The sequence below is a fragment of the Mus pahari genome, chromosome 3, assembly GCF_900095145.1.
Source record: "Mus pahari chromosome 3, PAHARI_EIJ_v1.1, whole genome shotgun sequence".
Classification (NCBI taxonomy): domain Eukaryota; kingdom Metazoa; phylum Chordata; class Mammalia; order Rodentia; family Muridae; genus Mus; species Mus pahari.
In genome coordinates this window covers 6,385,452-6,402,082 of record NC_034592.1, presented here as the reverse complement: position 1 = coordinate 6,402,082, position 16,631 = coordinate 6,385,452, and the positions used below count along the sequence as shown (strand labels likewise).

The 16,631-nt window shown below is 44.6% G+C and overlaps 1 protein-coding gene across 2 annotated transcripts in view; it reads left to right on the top strand.

Moving 5' to 3' along the window:
* Positions 1–16,631, top strand: part of Pip4k2a (phosphatidylinositol-5-phosphate 4-kinase type 2 alpha) — a 159,093-nt gene that overhangs the window by 132,078 nt on the left and 10,384 nt on the right. For both annotated transcript variants that reach the window (XM_021193206.2, XM_021193208.2), the window contains 2 exons: positions 1,927–1,965; positions 15,129–15,242. In XM_021193206.2, coding sequence (XP_021048865.1) covers positions 1,927–1,965; positions 15,129–15,242 — 153 coding nt within the window. The remainder of the gene's footprint in view (positions 1–1,926; positions 1,966–15,128; positions 15,243–16,631) is intronic.

The following is a 16,631-nucleotide window of genomic DNA, read 5'->3' as shown; positions in this document are numbered from 1 at the left end:
AGAGAGAGAGAGAGAGAGAGAGAGAGAGAGAGAGAGAGAGAGAATTGTTATAAGGCAGTGTACAGAGGAAAGAAAGATGTTAGTGACCCATATTCGGCAACCCTAACTAGACAGTGTCTTCCTTTGACGTTATTGGTTTACAGTTCCAGGTGACTTGCAGGCCATCGTTGTGAGCATGCCAAGGTGACAGGCACCTGAAGTTACTAAACACATTACACCCACAGTCTAGAACAGATTGTGTGCATACATGCACACTCGTGTTCAGCGTGCTTTCTCACACTTTTAGACAATCCAGGATCCTCTGCCTTAGGAACAGGGTCACCCACAGTGGGAAGGGCTTCCTATCTCGATTAACATAATCAAGATAATCTCCCACAGAGAGGCTCACAGACAGTCCCTCATTAAGACATTCCTCCCAGATTTTTCTAGATTACGATAAGTTGACAATAAAGACTAGCCATCACTGGTCGAAAGCGGACCTGGCCTGGTGGGGGCAGAGCATGCCTTTAACCCCTACTGTGCTGGGATAGACGCTCATGTGGCAACTCCACCTGGTGCTTCTCTGGCTTGCTCCCCAAGAAACTGTTTTCTCTGGGCTACTCACCAAGCGCTTGATACCCACCAGTCCTGCATGCCACGTGCCAGGCAGTCGTGAACTGACACTGGGGTGTCTCAAGCTTGCTCCTGTCCCTACTCCCCAATTTTGGGACCCCACCCACCCCCAGCCCCTGCTGCTGCCAGTTTCTGCATCTGTGTGCACATATCAGTGGAGAGGTGTTATGGGTTTCTGCATCTGTGTGCACATATCAGTGGAGAGGTGTTATGGGGAGGCCTTTTTTTCTCCTTATCTAACCAACTGTTCTGTTCAAATCACGTACGGGTCCCCTTTGTGACTGGCCACTTTTATGATCCAGGATGATAAGTTGTATGTTTGAGCAATGACCACGTTAGTAAAACACTCCACTGTAGCAGTTCAGGCATCTGGTGCCGAGCAGAACAAGTCAGAAACTCTCGGATCCTTCCCCAGCCACTTGTCAGTAAACACAGACTCTGCCATGGGTGAGCCACAGATTGCTGAATCACATATTTAGAAATCTAAAGTAAGACTTGACTTATCTATGCATTCCTTAGCTTTTCTTTATGAATTAAAATACCCGGCAAAAAGGGAAGTTTCTCTGCTTGAGCACTGCCTCCTGGGGATTTCAGAGGTGACTTCCCGCCTCCCATCAGGCATTTGGCCAGCAATCTCCGAGGCTGCTTTTGAAAATCTGTACCGTAGACTAGGTGCTGTGGAGATCAGGGACTGCGTTTTCTTCCGCTTTGTACCCCAGTGCTCCCCATAGGGCCTAGAACAGAAGAGGTGTAAGGAAGCCTGTGGCTTTGAAGCAATCTCCAAAGTAAGGGAGTCAGTCAGTGCTCACAGGGGATGTGCTCAGCTCAGTGGAGCTGTCCTTCAGTAACACACTGGGGAGAGTACAGCGAGCGTCAGAGGCAGGATGGTCCACATCTAGAGGTTGGATATGGGGACAGGGCATCCAATGCTTTTGTGGCCCCAGCCACCTGATAGCCCACCTCCCTTTTGAAGATAGTGAAACCTTTCATGTTTTGATCAATGCATAGCAAGTTTATTCCTCAAGTGACGGCAGGTTGTCTGACTTCCAAGAAGGTGGGTAAGAACCAGAGAGTGACAAGTCTGGCAACAGTGACAGGGACTTGGTTGGAGAAGAGTGGGCAGTAGACAGGAACACTTGCAGGGGGAACCACAGACCAGACGAGGGCTGTCGGAACAAGCGGAGCATGCTGAGGCTGGACCTAGGACAGAGCTAGCTTTTTCTTCTCCACTTTGCCCAGAACCACTTACATACTGTGTCCGTGGGAACCAAACACCCCATGAAGTCCGTTCTTAACCATGTCTTTGTGTTTCAGGGCTCGACAGTGGCTAGAGAAGCTAGTGATAAAGAAAAGGTAAGCATGGGGTGCCCCTCACTGACCCAGGGGCGGGGCTGCACAGGGTTTGTGTCCGTTCTTCTCATACCCCACCAACGCGCTGCTGCTGCCAGCACACGTGGCAGTCCCTGCAGCCTACGGATGCTTGCCTTCATCCCCTTTCTCCCTCAGTGGCTAGGGATACCACAGTTACTAGTTACTAGTTGTGTGTGTGGTTGACAGAATGGATCACATGCAACCTGCTCTGCACAGACTGTAAAGTTAGCTGAAGTGGAACTCAGGGTGTGAGTCCTGGGTGTTGAAGAACTGGGCTCCCAAGCCCTCTTTACCCCAGTTAGACACCTGACCCTGACTCTGTTCTTTGCCTCTTCTTTGTCCTTTTTATTGGCTATTACATACTGACTTAGGTGAGCATCCAATTTTTCAAGTATACAGTGGCAGGGTTGGTTTTGCTTTTTAAAATGAGGGATGAGAGACTGCATCTTTGTATCTCCTGACTTATTGGGAATCACGTAAAACTTAAATCTCATTTGGTTTCTTTTAACAGAATTATAGACTTGAAGGGTCAGGCTCTTGGGAGTATTGTCAAGAGGTCTTTCAGTCTTAAAAGTTTCAATATACAATGTTTCAGTATTGGTAAATAAGAGGTAAGATACCTGCTAATGTAGAGTCTGTGAAACAGAAAGAGAAAATGGGTTTGCTGTTAGTGAAATATTTCCAAGTAACAGCTCTAAACTGTGCATGTGTGTTTGTTCTCTGGAAAATATCCTGGATGCTGACAGGAAACAATTCGTCATTAACAGCTATGTTTAGAGTTGGGATTTTCTGAAGTTTTTTGGACAGATCTAGGTTTTAAGTCAGTTTGAAGATTGTAATTAACTCAGATTGGTAGATGAAGACAGAACTGAACGAGACAGAAAGTTAGGATTAGCACTCACACGCTAGAAAGGCTTTTAAACAAGCTAGCAGGGCAGGGCAGGGAAGCAAACACTGAATGCCTTTATTTAGTCAAAGACTAAAAGTTGGACTGTTAAAAAAAAAAAAAAAAAAAAAAAAAAACCTGCCATTCTAAGTGAGATAAGGAAAAGGTGGTTTTATATGTGATTCCTTTTCAAAAGTAAAATACTTGAATTAAAAACCAGAATTTGGAACACATTTTCTACATGTAGCTCTAAACTAGCCCTGGTGAAAAGCTGCCTGAGCTCTTGCATATTCCCTACATATCAGAAGGGTCTTTTCTCTACTGTCCCATTTAACGCTAGGCTAAAGAACTTTTTAAATTTTTTATTAAGTTCTTTTAAAATATCATTCTGTTTCAGTTTGAATTATGTGAGTTTGTACATGTACTCTGCTTTATTCATTCAGAAGTGTGTGTGTGTGTGTGTGTGTGTGTGTGTGTGTGTGTGTGTGTGTATGTGTGTATGTGTCTTTACTGTCCCAGTAGGTGCATGTATGTGTGTATGTGTGTGCATATGTGCCTGTGTGTGTGCATGTGTATGTGTTTTCATGGTTACTGTCCCAGCAGGTGCATGTGTGTGTCTGTGTGTCTGAGTTCATAGTTACTGTGTCAGCTTCAGGGACTGAAATAATGGATCACTCAACCACATCCAGCAGGTATAATGCTGTTAAGTAGGAAATGGCATTATAGTGTGAGGACCTCTGCAGTCTGAAGGGAACTGACATGCTTGAATATGTAGCTGAGGAACCTAAGCTACTCGGGCTAGAAGGGATCAGGAAAGAAAATGTTCCCTGGTTGAGGTGATTTGGACAAAGAGGGAAGGAGCCAGAGAAAGAGTGGCAAGTCCTGCAGAGCCACTGGGTCACTTAGGAGGCTAGCTAGAGGGACATGACACATAACAGGCTCCAGGTGGAATTCATAGGTCAGATGCAAGACCAGTGCAGTAGCCCCTAGCGGGGCCTGGGTTCATGTATGTATACAGCTAGCCACACTACAGAGAGATTTGGTGGCGGAAAAATATATAGAGCAAATTCATTTATTCAGATAAAATGTAGGAGGTGACCAGGACAGGGAGTGTCTCGAGGGAGGCTGTGAAAGACAACTCACCACCTTCAGATCTGACCAGAGGATCGTTGCACTCCCTGAAACATAGCAGCAGGCAAAGACGTGGAATGCAAATGCAGCAGAACAGAGGTGCCCAGGGGCATATGAGGCTGACAAGGGGTCCTGGCAAAGAAAGGGCGGAGGAGAGAGTGCTAGGTGGGAGAGAGCCCTGCTACCACCAGCCACAACCAAAACGAGCAAGAGCCTCAGTCATTCGGTCAAGTACCTGCTGGGCATCTGTGGTAAGCAGGTGTTTGCCAGGCTGTAGAGGGCATGCCACACAAGAAGGTGTGTAGGAGCAGAAGCCAGATTGCAGTGGTGAAGAAGTGTGGCAGACAGCAGGAAATGGTGGCTGCCCCTTGTGTTTTTACTAAGTGTGTATTTTTATGTTTCATCCAGACTCCCTTGAAGATGCTAAGAACCAGCAACAATGACTCTTAAATTCCGGGTTGCTGAATGAGCATTCTTTCAAGCACAAAAACTTGAGCAAAGTATTTAACTTTTAGCACATGAGGAGTTTCTAGAGGTTGCACATTATTGAGACTCTTAATATTTTCGAGAGAAAATATGTAATTATTTAAAGGGCCACACATACACTCCCAAATCTTAGCCACAGAGCGGCCCAAGAAAGAGCACATAGACAAGGTAGCATTTGTACTCCATGACAGTTGCTGGGTTTCTTCACCACCACCACCCCACTTATGTCACCAAGACCCTAGAGACCTTGCCAGGCATTGGTTTTGATATCTTCAGCCTCCATCTACAAGGGCTGTTCCAGCAATAGCCAAACCCAGGAAAAACACTTGTAACTCAGGATTGGTGGAAAGCAGGTGTGTCTAAGGGAAAGCAGTGGCCTCTGACATTTTACAACTGTGACACTTCCTGATGTCCAGGAAGGGCCACAGGCTTTCTAGAAGCCAGCAGCAGCCACAGTTCCCCTGCCCTCCTCCCTAAAGCTCCTTAGCCCCTAGAATAGAGAATTTGGCTGAGCAGAGGTTCATTGCCTCAGGCTTCCGCTAGGACATGCTCTTACCTCTGGCATGGGTAATGGCCAGCATCCCTCTCCACATTCCTCCTGGTGGTGGCTTTAGAGGATGGCAGGACTTGGGGGTGTGGGAAGTCAGAGCCCAACTGTGCAGAGCTGAGAGAAGCTGTTGTCGCTGAGCACTGTCACAGGCTGTCCTCAGGTTCTCTGTCACTGTCTTCCTCCTCCACCCGTCTTCAAGGGTCAGCCCCTCTCCCCAGCCCTACCTCCTGAAAAGACCTCGAGGGCCTCACCAGCAGGGTTCAGAGCTGTCTGGCTGCACCCCCTTAACCTCTGCCCTAAACCGAGGCTTCTGCTTGGTGGCACAGCAGCAAACATCCCTGCCCTGGGATGTACTTCTATCTGATGTCAGTGCCCTGGGATGCAGGGGACTGTCAAGCATTTGGTCAGATCCTCCTCATGTTAAAGACTGTGCAGTGATTATTTTCTTGAGTCAGTGGAGTTATTTCTGAAGTCGAAACTTAAGGGTTCTTTGGAAAGTCAGCTGTGTTAGATATTTTGCTGGGACAAACATGTAAAGGAGTGTTTTCCTAAAGTAGACACAGATAAGTGACTAAGATAGACTCAAGAAGGAACGTTTCGTTAAAGCAGACATAAGAGAAAGGATGTTCTGCTATAGCAAGCATGTGAAGGACACATGATGAAGGATTCTTAGCTAGTAACACACATATATTGGTCCGCCGTGCTTTGACTAATTGAGCTGCATTTGTTGGGACTCCACAGAGAGACACACACCAAAAAACTTATAGAGTGTGCTGCAGTTTCTGACTGATTGGCAGAGTGATGTCTGCTGTACAGACTCACACACTGACGTGTCACGTGGTGGACATGTGACGTTTGGAGGGAGCATAGATGGAGGCTGAGCTTACAGTCCTCACTGATCTCCACTTCACTGAGAGCGGCACAGCTGAGAACTGCTCCTGACGTTCCTCCTGGCCTGGCTGCCTCTGCCAAGCAGTGCCACTGCTGCTGATTCCTGTCTGCTACCCCAAGTCTACCGAGCTGGACAGCTGGTGTATCCATGAAGTGTTTGCGATTGGATCTAGTTGCCACTGCTGGCTCTAGTGAATTAAACTGCTGATTTCCTGACAACACAGATAGGTAAGACACTGCAGTGCACCACCAGAAGCTTTTGTGTGTGTTTCTCTCTCTGGAGTACAGACAAATGGAACTCAACTACACAGTGTAAGACGGACCAATGCATGTGTGGTGTCGTTAACAAAACATCCTTCATCACCTGCTCGCTTTAGCAGAACATTCTTTCACTGTGTCTGCCTCAGCTAAACATTCCTTCACAAGTCTGCCTTAGTCTTTCACCTGTGTCCACTTCAGGAAACCACTCCTTTTTTGTGTTTTCCAACAAAACACCATCCAACACAACTGACTTTCCAACGAACCCTTAAGTTTCCATTTCAATTTCACACATGGGTTTGATACCTTGTCCAAGGCCATACAGTTGGTAAGTGACTGTCCGAGAGTGAGCCTCAGAGACTCCTTGCACCAGAGCTCACATGTCAGATCTCTGAATGACACCTTCTCAGTGTCTGGGATCCTACTCTGGCTTCTGTGGCTCCTTTTTTTCTTATTTATTTATTTATTTATTTATTCACTTTACATTTATCATGTTGATCCCAGAAGCTATGAAAATGGATGAGAAAATTAACTGTATTAACCAGAAAAAAACAAGGTGTGAAGGCTAAAGATGGCGCTAAAGCAGTCCACCCAGGGTCTCTGCTTTTTTTTTTTTTTTTTTTTTAAGTAATCAAGGAAATGACCTGGTTTCAAACCATTTATATTTCCTCCGCTGCCTGAGGATCTGAGCATTTTCCATGCATGGTTTCTGAGCATTTTCCATGCATGGTTTCAGGTGTGTGATGTGGGTCACTTGGTCCATAATCTTTGGCCCTGTGATTCCTGCAGTACACGCATTGCCATGGCAACACTTGCCCCGAGGAAAGGCAAAGCACTCTCCACTCCGTTGGAGGTTTAGGGGTCTGGCAGCTCACCCCCAAAGGTCAGCTTTCTAGGGCCGCCTCACCCATCCACGTGTGTTTCAGAGTCTCAGTGGGAAATCAAAGAGAAATCCTACACAGGCAGTTAAAACGGACAACCACCCAGGAGAGTGGCAGCTGGAGAGGAGGGGTGGGGTGGCTCCACCATCTGGGAGTCTGCTGATAATCCGGAAATACTCAATTACAGCCAGTTAGCAGTGTGCTGCCAGAGTTGAACTCTGACCTTTGCCTCCCCCCCCTTTTTTTAGTTGTTGATTTTTCTTCCCATGATCAATTAATAGTCTGGACTCTTCTTAGAAGCATAGCATGGGAGGTTCATGAATAAAACCATAAACACCTTCAGAATAGTCACTGATGCCATTTATTGAAATACTCTTTCTTCTGTTTAGTCTGGGAGGAAATCGAGTAACTGTGGCTGGAATTGCTGTGCGTCACTGCCCTGCTCATTCAGTCGCCTTTAAGTAGACCCTCATTCCCAAGGCTTTCCACAGCTCGGTTAAGTTAGTGGCCTCAGCTCTCACCTTTGCTGGAGTCATTATTTAATTTCCTGTACTTTTAACTTGTTGATGGCAAGTTTTGAAAACTGTCATTTTCAATGTTTAGTGATAGAGGTGCAGACAAGTCCCATTCCCTTGGATTTCACCTTGATACATAATTAGTGTGGTTTCATTAGCATAATAATGGAGCTGGAATTGGAGGAGATAGGGCCTACATTCTAACAATAATGGAATTAACTTTTATGGCAACAAGTATCCGAACATGTATATACAGATGTCTAGATTTTTTTTTTTTATGGGAGTCCTTCCAAAAAAAATTGTCAAATTCTGACAGCTTCTATGGCTTATTTGATTCCTTAATTCTTTGCTTTTTAGTGGAAGGGCATCTTCCATTCATGACTCTAGCAGTTTTGCCCCCTCTAAATGAGACAGAAATTCGAATCTCCCTGGTGGTCGATCTTTTCACAGCTTCGGTCCAATTCCAGTGTGACATCAAATTACTAATTATAGCTGAGCAGACTGCCTTTTACAAATGACAGCCTTAGCAAGCTGCCAGCAGGCCAACTCCACAGCAGGGGCTCTGGGGGAGCAAAAGAAAATGTAACTGGACTCACTCGATCTCTGGGGGATTTGACCTGACTCTTTAAAAAGCCAGTGTTCCTGAGAGAGAGAGTTCCAGGCATTTATACAAAGATGCATTTTGTACATCTTGCTGCACAGTTCTCCAAATGCAGGTCCGATTCCCTCATGTAAAGTGAAGACGGTGTGAAGGAGGAGAAGGGTCAGAAGAGTGCTTTTAACAAGTCACCTCGTCCTTGGACCCACTGGAAAGAAAGCAGCAGCCCTGCAATTGGCATTTACAGAGCTATATTGGCAATAATCGTTGTTGACACTTTGATAACCCGCTACAAAAAGCCTCCTTGTTGATTCTTATGCATCATAAATTGCACTGGTGATTAAAAGGCTGCCACTGGACCTGACATTTTACCTATGACTGGCTGAAGGTTTGATAGAATTGATCATTTATATCCTCCCCCCCTAAAACTCCGTTTCCAACCCCCCTTTCAGCATTTCTGCTGAGGTCTCTAAACGGTCCCCCATTATACTTAACCCCTATCCCTGTCTAGTCTCTGGTTATAGGCGAGATAGGATGGGTGTCCAGCCCCTGAGGAAGGTACAGAAAGCACATAGTGTGCTCTTTGGGAAACCCTTCTCCAGTATGCCTTCCCACAAGGTGAGCTGTCACCTCAGGAGACATGGTGGGGGACTTCCAACTCTCTAGGCAGCTAATCCTTTAAACTTAACTCTGTATCTCCCCTCTTCTCCCCAGATGGAAGGAAAATGGTTTCCTTCTTCAGTGGCCACCCAAAGCACAGTGCATGGGTTCCCTTCAGAGCAGAAGTGGGCTTCATTATTTCACTGGTTGCTTTCCCTCTGAAATCCTCCTGGCAGTTAACTTAAGGTTTACACATGCAAAGCAAGCGCTCCGTCCTTGAGTTTCTTCCTCTGCCCCAGACCTTAGAAAGACAGCACTAGGAACTTCAGACCCGGGGATCAGAGATAGTTTTTAAAAGGGAGTTTGTGACCAGGCATCAAGTCTGGGATCTGAGTCCAGACAGGGGCATCTCAGTGAGTTAATTGGGTAGTCTAATGACAGGTCAGATTTAAAAAAGAAAAAAAGGAAGGGTGTGGGGAGACAGGATTTGATTGGATCATTGGGTCATTTATTTCAGGGTTTTATAGAAATCTGTGGGTTAAAACTCAAACCTTTCTGAATCCTCTCAGAAATTATGATTCACAGTAAACCACATTTAGGGTCCTGCACTTAAGAGTCACCAGAATTACAGTTGTTCTATGCAAAGCTTGCCATGCTGATGTTGTTGACAGACACGTGTTCTCAGACATTGTATCAGCATGTCTCAGTAAGCCTGGGAGACTGAGGAAACCCTGAGTTATCCTGGGAAGTAGAGATGTTTTGCTTGTGTTGCGTGTGATGCTGAAGATGGGATCCAGGAGTGAGCCCCTTCCGTGCTAGGCAGGTGCTCTGCAGATGAGCTGAAGCCTTTACTTACAAGCATGGTTTTCCAGGTTTTAATTCACTTGTAATTTTTCCAGACTGGTAAGCCTGCCATATGAAAGACAGAGGATTCTTAGGAACATTTCCTAGATTTATGTTAGCACTGAAATCGCCCAGCCTATTTGACATGTGTGCTGTGTGAAGGCAAAGTGCCTTAGGGTCACTTGCCTCCCGACAGAACTCAGCTGCATCAGAAGCACACTCAAGCACACAGGAACTATTGTAAGCCAGCAACTCCTAGGCAGTTGCTTCTAGCTAAAATTAGGGTAGAGAGAAGATGTTCAACATGTATGTGACTTAAATTTAAGCCAGCCTGTTGCGTATGTGCAATTCTTAGAATGGCAGGCAAAGACCTTTGCCGTGTTCATGGTAAACCAGAGTCGAGAGGACTTAAGAAACTTCCCTGGAGCCTTTAACATCCCGTACATTACCACCAACAATAGATATGCTTACCAGAATCTTTAGACCAAATTGGAACAAACCTTAAACAAATACTCTTCATTTTAATTTTTATTATTTTAATTATATGTATATATAGATACATGTCTCTGTGTGTGGCTCTGTGCACATGAATGTCTCTGTAGAGGTTAGAGCTGTTGATTCCCCCTAGAACTGGAGTTGCAAGCCGTAATGAGCCAGCTGAGTGGGTGCCAGGATTTGAACTCAGGTTCTCTCAAAAAGCAGTGCATGCTCTTTACCACTGAAACAACTCCCCAGCCTCTGAAACAAACTTACTTCTGTGGTCCTGTTTCTTAGCTCTTGGAGACTGCCATGTCATTGCTTATGGGGCAAGACCAAATCATTACCTTTTATATGGCCACTTAATATTCATTAAAATGTGAAAGTATTTTAAGTAATGTTTTTTACATGTTAGCTTAACATACTTAGAGAAAGAGCCCATAGCTAGAATTTAACAGTTCTAAATAGCAACGTGACAGTTAAGCTTACACAGTTTTGTGCTTTTAATTTGAGCACAATTCCATGGGTATGTTGAGATCTATTTTCTTTCCATGTTTTACATATAAACAGAGATTCTGCAATAGAATGTATGAAATGGTCACATTCCAGATATGCACTCTCATTGTTTTTGTTGTGGAAATTAGAAGTTAGTAAGATGTACTAGGCCATTTCCCAAGCTAGGTCCTTAGGTTACCATTCCCTTCTGTGGTGGGGAAGGTCACTAGATGCAACCTTGTGGGAAAGCACCTGTCATCACTGCTCTTCTCTGCGAACCTCACCCTCATTGGCTAATGTTATCATTGCTCTTCTCTGTGAACCTCACCCTCATTGGCTAATGTTATCATTGTCTTCTCTGTGAACCTCACCCTCATTGGCTAATGTTATCATTGCTCTTCTCTGTGAACCTCACCCTCATTGACTATTTTGACTTTTCATGTATCAAATTTGTGGCTTAGCTGTTTGGGGAAGTGGAACTGATTTTATTATAAAGCCCTAGTATCTCTTGTTACCCAAAATTGATACCATACATGTGATGTTATTCCATCAAACTGCTTTTATCCCACCCCCAGCGCAAGGATTACCTACCTTCTTTCCCTTACAGGACAGTTCTGAGGTATTTTCTACTCTATGAACTGATTTTCTGCGACAAGCACAGAATTTTATTCTTTTTTACAAGTTTATTTTCATTTAGGTGAGCTTCTGATAGCGAGTAAATGAGGAACGCAAGCAGTCCCTGGCAGTGACTACATGCCTTTTAAGTTGTGTGTTCAGCTTGAAGGGTCACAGGATCAGCCATCAGAGGCACACCAAATAGCGATCTTTGACACTGAGGCTTACAGTGGAAGAAAAATTAAGTAGGTTACTAAATGAGCACATCGAATAGAAATTCATCTCATTCTAAAATACAAGTCCTTTAATCTCAGTGCACAGTGATACATATAATCCTCTGCATTGAAACCTTCTGGTACCAAATCCTGTTTGCATTATGCACTCAAGTGTGACCAGAGCATTTCATCTTCCTGGTAATGTTCGGATGCAGAACAAAAGTGCGGCCCCATGTTGTGGGCTCTGTGTTTTAATGTTCAGAAATGTGTGTTTCTCACCTTGCTATTGCCAATAGTTATTTATAATACAATTAGCTGTTTTGTATATGATACAGAATAAAAATAAAACCCAGTGTTGTTGACTTTGAATTCTGTGTGTTTAGAGTTATATTTGTTACTACAGACACAAATTTAATTTTCGTAGTAATTTTAACCTGTCATCTGAAAGCTAACTTGATTTTTTTTAATTGAACACAAAATTCTGCATAATTTCTGATTTATAAGCCTCAAAATGGATTGTTTACTAAGCTGCACAAATGATAGTAGTTATGCCCACACAATCCTTGCTTGAAAAAAAAAAAACACTTCTGTTAAATCATTTTGGTAAAACACACTTTTTGTTATGTTTTTGGTTTTGGTTATTCAGAGGGTCTGTAAAAAGTCATAGTAATTTGATATTTTTAAGTATAAAAGAGGTAAGTAATATGAATCCAAGTTTGAGGCCTTGCTTTTTACCTTGAGTCTACCCAATTCCATGGGGAAGCATGGGAATGTCCTCACTCCTTCATTCAAGGTGTGTCCATCTCATGTCCTCTAGCTAAATCTCCCCAGAAAGGATCCTTTAACTCTGTTGTTGAACCATAGAGAATAAGGATTAATTAGAGCCAATTTTTAGAATACGGCCATATTTTAGTCTTATTTGAGTTTTCAGGTTTTACCATGGTATATTAGTGAGGGATTTCTACTGGGGTAAGCTCTGCTAAAGATCTCAGGTTTTCTAGACAGGCAGGGTTGAGGTTGACAAAGCAGTTTATAGATGTGGAATCACTGAGGCAGGCATTGAGAGAGCGGCCAGTGTTGCCATGACTGCATTTGTCCAGTGTGTACCCTGTGCAGACAGTAGCACTTAACACACAACAGGTCCAGCCTCCTAAAGGGCTGCGTCGTAAACCCATGAGTACCACGTGACTAATAAACACTGAAAACTAAGGAAGTCCTAAGCATGCTTTGCATTACTGGTGGACAGAGATAGGTAAATGAGCCCAGGCCTGTAAACCCTTAGGAAACAGAAAGCAGGGGCAGAGAGAAAGCGAACCCACCGGTTCTAATGGGCGAGCCTGCATGCTGCCTTCCAGTCCACACACTAGCCCTATTGCATAGCTAGGGTTATTTTCCCATTACTCAGCTGAAGAAGTGGTTTGAGCAGAACCAAGCAGCTGGTCCAAGTCACAGCCAGTTAGGTAAATCTTAATGTGACACCTTTTAGAAAAGAAGATAGCTTTGCTCAGGATTTCTCAGTGACAGCTTTGCCTAAAGAAGCCATACTTGAAAACATGACAGGAGGCTCGAGGTAACTTCACATGGCAAACACTGCTCCCACCCTTTGACACGTATGACTTGTGGAATTCGCACAACAGCCCTCTACTTAGTAATCCTACTTAAAGACGAGAAGCCAAGTCACAGAAAGAGTCACGTGCTCAGAGACACACAGCTAATCATTAGATGAGCCTAGATAAACCACAGCAGCCAACCTGGGTCCAGTTCTATCTAGAACCACGTGTTTTAATCTGTATCTCCTGATTGGAGGTCAGCCTACGGTCGGCAGGCAAGTGAGAGGACTCATCACACACTGGTTTGTCCAGATGCTGGATACAGAGACGGGAGCGCTAGATGGCGGGGGAAAGGTTTCCCCTGCTTGTACACTTAGGAGTGCTTGTGTGTTTGTACATATCACAGAAGTAGAGATACCTTACCTTGAATCCAGCCATACCCTGCCTGCACTGACTACCTCCAGATTTGGGTGTGTTCTAAGCACTGTTCTAGGGAAAGCATCTGGGAGAGGGGCATTTGCCAACCATGTTAGACTCCTCAGCCACAGCTGCCCTCCTAAGGGCTTGCCTCTCTGCCTCTTGATCCTTTCAATAAGCCCTTATAAGTTGTTTGACCAACCTGGCTGCCCTTTTTTGAACTTGATCCATCCTAAATCCATCCCCAATGCCTGTGACATTCACAGCAAGCTTAGTAATACAGTACAGAGTATCCAGGGTTATGAGAGGTAGGGTTAGACTTTGCCCTATCACATGTGGGGATTCTGTTGGGGTGAGCGCGAAATGGTATTCATCTTCATTAATGTGATGTGTGTTACACACACACCCCCAGTGTATACTTGACTGCTTCATGTGTGGTGTGTCATCTCAGTCCTCACAGTAATTTCTTTTTATTATTTATTTATTTTTATTAGATATTTTCTTTATTTACATTTCAAATGCTATCCCAAAAGTCCCCTGTACCCTCCCTCCGCCCTACTCCCCTACCCACCCACTCCCACTTCTTGGCCCTGGCATTCCCCTATACTGGGTCATATAAAGTTTGCAAGACCAAGGGGCCTCTATTTCCAATGATGGCCAACTAGGCCATCTTCTGCTATCTATGCAGCTAGAGACATGAGGTCTGGGGCTACTGGTTAGTTCATATTGTTGTTCCTCCTATAGGATTGCAGACCCCTTCAGCTCCTTGGGTACTTTCTCTAGCTCCTCCATTGGGGGCCCCGTGTTCCATCCAATAGATGACTGTGAGCATCCACTTCTGTGTTTGCCAGGCACTGACATAGCCTCACAAGAGACCGCTATATCAGGGTCCCTTCAGCAACATCTTGCTGGCATGTACAATAGTGTCTGGGTTTGGTGGCTGATGATGGGATGGATCCCTAGGTGGGGTAGTCTCTGGATAGTCCATCCTTTCATCTTAGCTCTAAATTTTGTCTCTGTACCTATATCCGTTCATGAGTATTTTGTTCCTTATTCTAAGGAGGAATGAAGTATCCACACAATGGTCATCCTTCTTGGTTTTCTTCTGTTTCGCATAATGTATCTTGGGTATTCTAAGTTTCTGGGATAATATCCGCTTATCAGTGAGTTCTGCTGCTCATTCTTGTGGTTACTTGTGCAGGGTAAAATTTCCCATCTTAATCCACTATGCGTTAAATATTATTTGTTTGGAGTTATCCAACAGCAGCAAGGCTTTGAGGAACAACTGCCAGACCTCTGGTCGGATGCTCTCCCCATCAGCACACAGCTGATGGATGGGACTTTGTGAGACAAGATGCTATGTGTAACCAAAGTTCAGTTTAGGCCACCCAAGAGGGTCAGAGGGTAGGTCATATTGAATTACACAGTAGAGTGTTCCTCATAAAGTACTCCCGGAATACATGTTCAGTACTGGGAAATTTTCTTGTAAGAAAGTGAACCAAAGAACTCCATCGTTTTCATTTCTGAAAACCGTGAGGTGTCACCTGGGGAACATGCCCAGTGGGACTGCTTCCAGTGGTGTCTGCTCACTGGCTCGCCCTGGCCGCATTGAGCTACCTTCTGCTTCATTGTCCCTGCCTAGGTGGGCAAAACCAACATCCCTGTCCATCCCGGTTGGAGAGAGCATGCAGCTTTTTAGGCTTTATTCAAGCTCCTTCTTCTTCTCGTTTGTTCTAGGCCAAAGAGCTGCCAACTTTAAAGGATAATGACTTCATCAATGAGGGCCAGAAGATCTATATTGATGATGACAACAAAAAGATATTCCTGGAAAAACTGAAAAAGGATGTCGAAGTAAGTTAAATCAACTGGGAGGATCTGCCATGTTCCACCGTGTGCTCAGTCTATCACCATCAACTCTGCTCGCTTTAAGGGGCTTTTAAGCCATCTTTTCAAATCTATAATGAAGATTAGAATGTATATCTCCTACATTAGCCATGGCCCACATATAAACAGAGAGACCTCATGTTACAGGATTGGGTTTTAAGATGCGGTGTGCCCAGTCAGGATGACAAGAACCAACGAGCCATGCTGGTTCTATAGCATGTCCCCATTCTCAGATGCCATGCCTTTGGGAGTGAAGAGGGCCCACCCACAGCAGCCAGCATGAAAAGGCAGGAATGCTGGGTTTGCTTCTACCCCAGAGTATGTGAAACAGAAACATGGGTGACAGCAGGACATCCTTCCCCCTGACTCCCACCCCTGTGTAGGTAGGTGTACACAGCCTCACCGTGGTTCACTGTTACCACCATGCTCACACGGGGAGGCAGAGAGCCAGCCGTGCCAAGTCAAGGGGTCAGCATGGGAGCAGTTAGGGTTCATGGCCTTCTGTGAGGGCGGCAGACAGGACCCAGTGTTCTAGTGAACATATAGCCTGTTTTGAAAGAGGCTCATTTTAATACACTTTTCTTCAAGAATAAAAAAAAAAAAAAAAAAAAAAAAGGAAAGAGAAAAAAAAAAAACAAAATAAAAAAACCTCTTCATATCATTTTGTTTAGCTCTCCTTTTGGACTTCCTTACTTCAGTCTTCTAGAAGTAAACTCGGGGGGAGTTATTTTCTTGTAATTTGTCGAGTTACAAGACAGTACAGTGAGAATTTTAATTTAGACGATTACTCACTAGGTTTCTCTTGATTGTTACTTTTATGTGCCTTTGTTTTTCCTTTGAAATACTGCTCCCTGTGTGCTAAGTTCTGCCTCTTGGAGAAAGGCTTTATGGAAAGATTTTCTTTCTCATGTTGTTAAACCAAAACAATTAGAATGACTGAAAGCAAAGGATGGGGCCCTGGTTCGATTCCCCCTGAAGGCAGGAGCAGTGGCAGCCGCTGGGTCTTAACCTCTGACAGCTCTTTCTGTTCCAGGACACAGGCTCTCCCCGTTTATTCGTAATTAATTATCTTTAGGTCTTTTTAATTTTTTTTATTTCTTGTATGTGTGTGTGTGAGGGTGTCAGAGCCTCTGGAACTAGAGTTAACACAGGTGTGAGCTGCCGTGTGGGTGCCGGGAACCGAACCCACATGGCCCCTGGAAGAGCAGTCAGTGCTCTTAACTGCTGAGCCAGCTCTCCAGCCCTATCTTTAGGTCTTTAATTTTTCTCTATCATTTTAGCCTCCATGGTGTGTGTGTGTGTGTGTGTGTGTGTGTGTGTGTGTGTGTGTGTGTGTGTGTGTGTGTGTGTGTGTGT